Source organism: Poromitra crassiceps, assembly GCF_964638095.1.
Source record: "Poromitra crassiceps genome assembly, chromosome: 3".
NCBI lineage: Eukaryota > Metazoa > Chordata > Actinopteri > Beryciformes > Melamphaidae > Poromitra > Poromitra crassiceps.
Genome location: NC_139625.1, coordinates 73640630 through 73650167, shown reverse-complemented (window position 1 = coordinate 73650167; position 9538 = coordinate 73640630). Strand labels below are relative to the sequence as shown.

Genomic DNA, 9538 nt, shown 5'->3' with positions numbered 1-9538 from the left:
TAAGTTTGTTGTTAAAACAATACAGAAATAATACAATACAGTAATACAGTAATACAGAAATCTATCCTGCTGTCTCCTCTGCTGTAACATGGCATCTGTCCTCAGCATAACACTGCTATTTTTGTGTGAGCAAAAACCTCTGTAACCAAACCCCTCTAGGTCACCAACACATGACGCCTGCATTTATTTTCATACAACTGCTTCACACACATACACACCACTGATTGGTCAGTTTGGTGAGGGGTGACTGTCGTTTACTTCTTGTCGTAAAAGCCAGAGTGGACTTGTAGACATACTCTGAATATGAGGGTTTATTTGATGTCTTTTTTAACCAACTGAACTGGCACCATTACAGCATTTTATACACTGTAACTCAAGCTACATGATGAGAAACGCATAAAAAAGAGAGGTAGGGAGAGACTGACAGCTGCAAAAATCAAGATGGAGAAATCTTGAGTGCCATGTCCCCTGCTGAGAGGCAGAAGGTGCTGGTCTTCCTGGCTTCCTTCTTCGGGGCCGTAGGGTTTCTGTCGGCACTGCTCTCCTGTGGGACGGAGTACTGGCTGCTGGCCTCCGAGTCCTGCAGCTCGCCAGGAGACCGCAGCTCCCCACACGGGAAGGTATTTGTGTTTATTCAACTTCACATTTAAGACCAGTCACTTTATAAATTCCCAGATAGCCAGCATGATGAGCAGCAAAGTTCAGGGTGAAAAGGGTCCAAGCCACGGCGCCCAGACTGCATGTAATGTCTTTTGTGTCCCTGGTGATTTCTTTAGTTCCCCCTTCAGGCATTTGTCCTGTATCAAAACTTAATTGTTTTTACAATGCCAGTCAAAAGTATGGACACACCTGATTGAATGTTTTTCATTCTCTGAAAGCCATTTTGATCTAAATAAAGGCTTCTGCTTAAGTGAGTGCTTGAAATGTGTTTCTTATACAAATATTAGTATAGTATAGTATATTATATTTATAGTATAGTATCTATGAATTTCTTTCCAAAGCCTTTGCCTTTCCATCAAGGCATCTTTAAAGACCACTAAAGAATCTAAAATATAAGATAGTTTTGATTTGTTTAACACTTTTTTTGGTCACTGCATAATTTCATTTGTGTCATTTCATAGTTCTGATGTCTTTACTATTATTCTAAAATGTGGGAAACTAAGCAAAAATCAAATCTGTCTTTAAACTTTTGACTGGTAGGCTACTACTGTATGTATCGAGTAACACATCACTGGATTTTTCCAAAGTGCTGACAAAGCTACGGTGAATCACTCCAGACCTGTGATGCACTGGATCACATAAGGGATTTGGTCCTGATGAGGTTTCTGGCTCACAGCACTTTCAAGGAAGAGGACGTTTATTTTCACTTCCTGTTGTCTGATCCGGCAGGCTGCAGGTGATGTGACGTTCTTCCATGAGGGCCTGTTCTGGCGCTGCTCCTTCAGTTCCAGACCTGATGACTACTCTGTGTGGGACCTTTGGATTATCCGTAAGGACCTGTACTAGTGTACAACATTTCATAACTTGCTTTTCCCCAGAGGTGAAAAGTAACTTAAGTACATTACTACATTTACTCAAGCACTGCACTTAAGCACAAGTGTGGGGTGCTGACACTTGGTGTATTTCCATTTTGTGAGACTTCTACTTTTCCTCCACCACATTTCAGAGAGAAATATTGTACTATTTCCTCGGCTGGAGTTGATATTACTTTGCAGAATAAGGTTTTACACGCAAAACATATGATGTGATCATAAAATATGTTGCATAACATTGTTAGAGTTTAAACTCCACAACAGTATACGAGGGATCAGCCGAGCAGCATTTTGGTAAACAAACCGCGTTACTGGGTGGCAACAGCAATGGAACCCTATGGAGCCCAAGTGGCGCGAGGCATGAGTGTCTGACTTTAGCCAGTTAACTCTGTTTACATTTTAAAAACTGCGACAGTTCACACAACTTAAACACGACATGCATATATTATACATCAAACTCTTGAGCTACTTCTGCTCTCACTCAGAATGTAAAAATATAAGCAATGTGATGTATTGTTTTTGAGATATTAACGTTTGTTTGGCACAACACATACTATTAACTGCCGCGGGGTTCCGCATTTCTGGGTGTCAAGTGACGTCACACTGATTCGTCCTATATGGAGCAGTTAGATATATACAACATTAAAATACTTGTTAGTTGTTAGTTGCTTCAATAATTTAACACTGAATGAAGGAGTCCTTTAACTTTTGATACTTACAGTAAGTAGATTTGACTTCAAGTCCCTCCATAAGCTTCAACTGGTCCAGAACTCAGCTGCTCGCATCATCTCCAGAACCCCCTCATTTCATCACATCACCCCCGTCCTTCAGCAACTCCATTGGCTCCCGGTCAGATTCAGAATTCAATTCAAGATCCTCCTGTATGCATTCAAGGCCATTCACAACCTCGCCCCCTCCTTACCTGTCTGATCTCCTCCATACTGTCTCCTTCACTCGCTCTCTCAGATCTTCCTCCTCCATTCACCTTACTGTGCCCTCCGTGCCGCTCTCACCTGACATCCGTAACATCGACTCTCTTCCTCTTTTCAAATCCAGCCTCAAAACTCACCTGTTCAAGAGAGCCTACTCACTGTGATTGCTTCCCCCCCATTTCATATTGTTAACTTTTATCTGTTGTTTATTGTATTTGTGTTGCGTTGCCTCTTTTGTTGTTTATTACATTTGTTTTTACCTTGTAAAGTGACCTTGGGCGTCCAGAAAGGCGCTTATAAATAAAATGTATTATTATTATTCTTAAAAACTTTATAAATAAAATGTATTATTATTATTATTATTATTATTATTATTATTAAAAACGTCTATAGTTTTACACAAATAAAGGCTTTGAGTGTTTTCCTACCACTGTTTTTCCCTCTTCCCCCCTTAGCTAATCAGCCACCATCAAAGGTCTGCCAGTCCGCTTTCCTCTTCCCATTTCCTGTTTATGAGCCAATCAGCACACAGGTGAAGCCACACAGCTTACCTGCACAGCCCTCTGAACCCGACTCTGCCATTGGTTAGTATTATTGTCTTTTTTTTATGATCAAACTTTTTATTTTTTCCACACAGTTTAGCCAACCATGGCATGCATCATGGCCCAGCTCCAAAAGCAATGTATTATAGCCCATTTAGCATAGTAGATGTCTCAGCCTGTAGGAGAGTTCCTCATAGGCTGCTACTGATTCCAGTTGGTTGAACCTGAAAACTACTTGGTGGAACATTGTCAGATTTCCATTCTTTTACAATTATTTTTCTTCCCAGCATAATAGCTGTGTGCCCCCAGGAATGTCAGTGAGAAGGGAGGGGTCAGTGTGTGTGTGTGTGTGTGTGTGTGTGTGTGTGTGTGTGTGTGTGTGTGTGTGTGTGGGCTTGGCACGAATGGGATGTCCTGACCCACAATGAGCTTTATGTTCTTCCTGCCCACCAATCTGTGTATTATTGTCTTTTTATGCATGTATCAGCCTTACAGTAAGTACACATGCCAGATGTGGGGATGGATACCAAGATGTGTTTCCTCTCCTCTCAGTCTTTAGGACATTCTGGAGCATCTTCCTGGTAGCGGGCGCGGCGGCTGTCCTGATTGGTGGATTCGTCGTGATCTGCGCTGGCCCATTAGCCAACCACAACCTCTATAAAGTGGGCGGGGCTCTTCAGCTTTGTGGCGGTAAGGATGGATGCATGTGGAACATATCAGAGGTCTCACTTATTCAATGTTCTCATGGACAACATGGTTTTCAAAGATTATAGTGATGTTCTCCATATCCTGAATCAAATACAGAATATAGTTATTGCACTGGAAATAATTTGATGTTCTTTTAAAACTTTACTATCATCACATAATGAGTGTAATCCTCTGAAGTTATAACCCGATGGCTGTGGATTTGCATTTTTATGCATTTTTATGACAGATATAGATAAACAACTAATGGTGACCTGTGTGGCATGAATCCATATTTTATCAGGGTTGTAGGTTGGAGAAGGGTGGTGGGAATTCCTCAAACCTCCAGTTCTCATTTGAGTAAGATGAGGGGGGGGAGACAGCCCTCCAAACATCCCTGACCCCCGCCCTCACAGAATCCTCTCCTTGGGCAGAGCTTGGCTCCTCTTGTGCCATGGCTGCCAAAACATCAGTACTTGATCCCTGTCTCTCATCATAAATCAAAAGTCTTGCTGAATATCTCCCCATCCACCGAGCAAAAACACTTTCATTCACCTCTTTTGTAACATTCAATATGTGAAGGATAACATCCAGAGACCCGGTGAGTGTCAAAGTCACGCCCACGCCCACTTCAGCATACGAACCAAGGCATTTCATCCGCCATTCATTTTTCCATCTACATTTCGTAAAATGCTTATAAAAATCACACCCAGGTGCTGAAGTAAGCGGTGCAGTTCATATGCTACAAATGGCCACCTCATGCTACAAACGCACACACACGTGACGTACAGTATAGAAGTGGCTGCACCGCTTTAAAAAAAATCGTGACTGAAAGACAGGATGTGGAACCCACTTACTCAATTTTATATTATAGATAAGCTCACAGTTGCTCGAGTGACATCACTGATGACATCACAATTGCTCAAGTGACATCACAGTTGTACAATTGCGAATGCCTTCAACACACACACACACCTGCCCGAGTGACATCACTTCCGTCACAAATTGGACAGGCAGACAGACACGTAAGATAAGATCACAGTTGCTCGAGTGACATCACAGTTGAGCAATTGCAAATGCATTCAACACACACACACAACTGCCCGAGTGACATCACTTCCATCACAAAATCTTGACCGCCCTTCAACGTAACGGACACCGTCCTCCAAATCTCCCCCACACACATCTCGCCAGATCTCCCCCACAGCACACACATCTCGGCAGTAACACACAAAGTGACTACACACAAAGTGACTACACACAAAGTGACTACACACAGTGACTACACACAAAGTGACTACACACAAAGTGACTACACACAAAGTCACTGATAGTTACTTGCTTTATTGGCATGACATGCAAATCCATTACCAAAGCACATACTGTACAGGGGTACATTTTATTTTAAGGGGAGGAGAAAGGGAAACATCTCGTAATAGCAATAAAATATTAAAAAGTGTGATGCATCTGATTAGGATCGTATGATTTAAAGAATAAAAGTTATCTTTCTCAAATCAATTTTCAATCTCAGTTTTGGAATAATTGTGAATTGAGAGCAGTGTTTGGAAAGTTACGGTAACTCAGGAAGTGTAATAAATTACTTATTACCTATTACTCCTTTAAAAAGAAATAAAATGACTTTACTAGGATTGGTAACTGTACTGTTTTGTAAATTGTAATCCCTTCGACAACTCGTTGCTGGGGAAAATAATAAAATTACAGTAACGCGTTACTGGGTAATGCGTTACTACCCAACACTGATTGAAAGTATGTAACATGATGATCAGTATCTATGTTGATAATGATTCCAGTCTCTCCCTATAGGCCTGTGCTTGCTCGCGGTGGTGCTGATGTATCTGATGTGGACCCAGGTTCTGGACACCCTGGAGCGGTTCTCCCTCCAGCAGAGCCTCTCTGGCTGCCCGTCCTTCCAGCTCAGCGTGCAGCACGGCCCCTCCTTCCACTTGGCTCCGGTTGCCGTCTTCTTCTGCCTGCTGGCTGGCCTGCTATCCATCCTGGTCGGGTGCAACCAACATCAGATGTCCACAGATAAAAAGGGCTCATTACCTGAACTTGCATTACCTGACCTGACGTTCAGCAGTGACTGTCTCTGAAATACAAAGGATCAAGTATGTCTACCTTGTTATCAACTGCACGTTTTCTTTTACTTGCCGTCATGTCACTTGTTTTGTAACAAAACTTCACATTTTGATTCATAATGCAAGTTCATACTGTCAAATCAGCGATTGTCATTGTGTCACTGTATGGATTTGGGAACCTCGAAGGCGCCCGTCCGACCAGAGGAGGCACTAGTGCAACAACCAGGACACATACCTTAACAACATGGCAAATTGTGCCTGACCAAGCCGGAGGTAACGCAGGTGCTCGAACCGGAGACCCTCGTGTTGGGAGGTGGGGAACCTACCGCTACACTACCCCGGCGCTCTATAATAATTGGAATACTTAAAGAGCATGATTCAGGTTAGACACAACTTTGCATTAATATGTGGGACTTTTATGTAGCAATTAGGATTCTCTTTTGTTGTGTGGAGTTTGCATGTTCTCCCCGTGCCTCCCGGGGGTTTCCTTCATATAGGAACCCCCTTCACAAAAACATGCAATATTCTGGTTGCTAATGTGGTTCCTCCTCTGGTCGTTAAGGGCGCCTGGTCAGAGGGAGGGGAACTGGTTGGAATAGCGTGAACCTCCCACGTGCTATGTCCTACCGGTGAAGCTTCCTCTGTCAGGTGAAAAGAAGCGGCTGGCTAACTGCCCATGTCTCGGAGGAAGCATGGAGCCAGTCTCGGCTCTCCCCAGATCGGCAGAGGATGGAGTATCAACCAGGATTGAGAAATCAAGCGAGCACTAATGGGGGATAAAATGGGATTAAAAAATCGTAACTTTCCAAACACTGCTCTCAATTCACAATTATTCCAAAACTGAGATTGAAAATTGATTTGAGAAAGATAACTTTTATTCTTTAAATCATACGATCCTAATCAAAAAAAAAAAAGGATTCTCTTTTGTTTTTTTTATTTCCCCCCCACACATACAGTAGCTGCATCTAGACTGTTTTTTGTTAAGCATCTGCCACGCGCACATAAAATCAAATCAACCTCAAATCTAGCAATAACACCTGTGACGAATCGCGATTTTAATACACAATAATCAATAAATGTTCCCTCGGAACATTACCTCCGTACACCGACCGTCTGTCCCAGTCTGTCTGTCTGTCGAGAGGCCACTCACTACAGTACATCACCTCCACTCTGCAGCTAAAACTCCTCCCCTCTGGAGCTAAAAATCCTCTTCTCATGAGCTCCAGCGAGTGACACTTGTGTCCGTCTCCGACAATAAAATTATCCGCCTGAGACCATTCTGCAGCCGGGTTACACGAGCTGAGATGGTCGGTCCCAAAATTATATTTCCAAATAGGCGTTATTTTGAAAAAACGATTGCATATTGGGGGTCAACTAGTTTTACTCCTAGTTACTTTTGACTACTGAAACTATTACAACTTATTAACCATAGATAGAGCCCAAACAAACAGAAACTAAATAGTTGCCTTTAGGGGGGGAATGGCAGAGCGGAGTTTTCTCTGCTGCCTCAGTGCCGAAATGCATTCTGGGCAGTGTTGAATTATCGTACCAGAGGGTCAAATTGATCATTGTTGGAGGTAAATTATCGTACAAATACGGTAATTATCAAGTGTCATCACAAGTGTTATCTGCACAGATGGCATTTGTTTTGAACATGTGCATTATAATGCCACCTTTTTCTCCATATTTCTGCCCTGGGGGGATGTTTTAATTTAATTTTATTTTTTTTGGGGGGGGGGGGTATTTTCATAAGAATCTTGAGTCCTAACTGTAAATAAAAAAAGTTTTACCTGCACCACACTCTTTAATTTGCAGTTGATCATTTTAACCGTTTTTTTTATCTACTTAACTCAACTCCATTGATATTTCAAATAGTCTCCCTTGCTTCATTATAATTGATGAATCAACTTTGACGAAAGGGACGATTGAGATGATTGAGTATGACTGTGACTGCCTGCCTGTCATTAGGAAATCAGGCTGCAGCTCTCAAGTATTGGGTCAGAGGGATGGAGATAGTAAATTAAACTGTCATAATCTATTTTCATACATGCTGGTGTAAAACCCACAGCAGCCACTAGAGGGCAGTGTTGGCTCAGCATTACATTTTCTGAAGTTGTTTTTCCAACCCCAATAAATCACATTATCTGAAGGAGCATGCTTACAATAATGTCCGACAACATTGCAGAAAAATGCAAAGTTGCAGCGTCCGTATTAGATCAGAGGCAGAGGATGAGATGAGGAGAGAGGGAGGGAAATTTGTAAGTGATAATTAATTCAACTGCTGTTTTTCTGCCAAACAAAGAAAAAAATATATATAATTTCTTCTAGTTCCGTATAGTTAACTTCATATTGGAGAAAAAAGAAGAAGAAAAAATCATGGAGGCCCAAAGTCACACCTTGATAATTGGAAAAGGCAAACAGAAGTGAGATCTTGAGATGATACAGTGACAGAAGAGAGAGAGAGAGTACAAGGGGCTATAGAGAGAGAGAGGAGAGAGAGAGAGATAGACGACAGGGCTCATCACCTAGTCTTCCTCTATTCTTTCATGTCTGACGCTCCTCCGCCTCTCAATCCCTTCTCGTCTTAATCTCCGCTGTGAACTAGGTGAGTATAATTGCACTTGAGGATGTCACATTCACTTCCCTGGCCCTCACAGGGTTTAAACCTCTGTCACCTCCTCTGCCTCGTCACAGCGCCACAAGCCACCCACCAGCCAGCCACGGGTTTAAAGGGTGCTCTCTATTTTCTAATGAATACGCAGAGATTCAGTCATATCACTTGGTTTCCATCTCCCCCCCCAAAAAAATCTCTTCTTGAAAGCAGGATCATGGCAGATTCATTACTTGGTTTAGTCAAGTGTGTGTGTGTGTGTGTATGTGTGTGTGTGTGTGTGTGTGTGTGTGTGTGTGTGTGTGTGTGTGTGTGTGTGTGTGTGTGTGTGTGTGTGTGTGTGTGTGTGTGTGTGGTGCTGTTGTGTAACTGTCAGCCTTGTACTCGAAACTGCACACACACATCATCACACTGGTCTTTGTCCCCAATAGATAGAGCTGTCCACAGCAATTAGGCCTACTCCAGGGGCAACAAAGACATCCCAAGAAGCAACTTATTGCAGCAACCAGGTTGTAGTCCAGTCACTATATCTCGAGTCTCGAGTCCCCAGTGTTCGAGTCCAGTCTGAGTCGAGTCCCCACAAGTGTGGAGTTACTGAACATCCTTGCTCCACCCCCTCTGCAGATCTGGGGAGAGTTGTAGACTTAATAGCACATGCTTCCTGCGATACATGTGCAGTTGCCAGCTGCTTCTTTTCACCTTACAGCGAGGGGTTTCACCAGCAGGACGTAGCACGTGGTAGGATCATGGTATTCCCCCCAGTCCCCCCCCCCCATATAATTTATATAATTTATATATATATATATATATATATATATATATGAAGAGTTCATTTGAAAAAACAGGTAAACGCCATTCTTAAAATGAATAAACAACACCTGTTTGATACTCCCTGTACTGCACATACAAAACATTTCTGAGGTAATTTATGTGAAAATTAGTTGTGATTGATAGTAAAAATGTACCAAACATTTTATTAATTACAATATAAATACATCAATATCTAATCTGAAACCATAAAGAATACAAACGGAGATAGCCTACCTGTTTTTGCAAATTAACTCTTTATATATATATATATATATATATATATATATATATATACAGTATATATATATATATATATATATATATATAT

At 42.0% G+C, this 9538-nt stretch overlaps 1 protein-coding gene across 1 annotated transcript; it reads left to right on the top strand.

The window, feature by feature from the left end:
• Positions 1–377: 377 nt before the first annotated feature.
• LOC310773260 (transmembrane protein 182-like) lies at positions 378–5804 on the top strand (the record flags this gene model as incomplete). The annotated part of the gene is made up of 5 exons (XM_083633146.1): positions 378–620; positions 1390–1489; positions 2920–3048; positions 3559–3696; positions 5515–5804. Exons 1-5 carry the CDS (start codon positions 462–464, stop codon positions 5802–5804), a joined length of 816 nt encoding a protein of 271 aa, XP_083489272.1. The 5' UTR covers positions 378–461.
• Positions 5805–9538: the final 3734 nt, after the last annotated feature.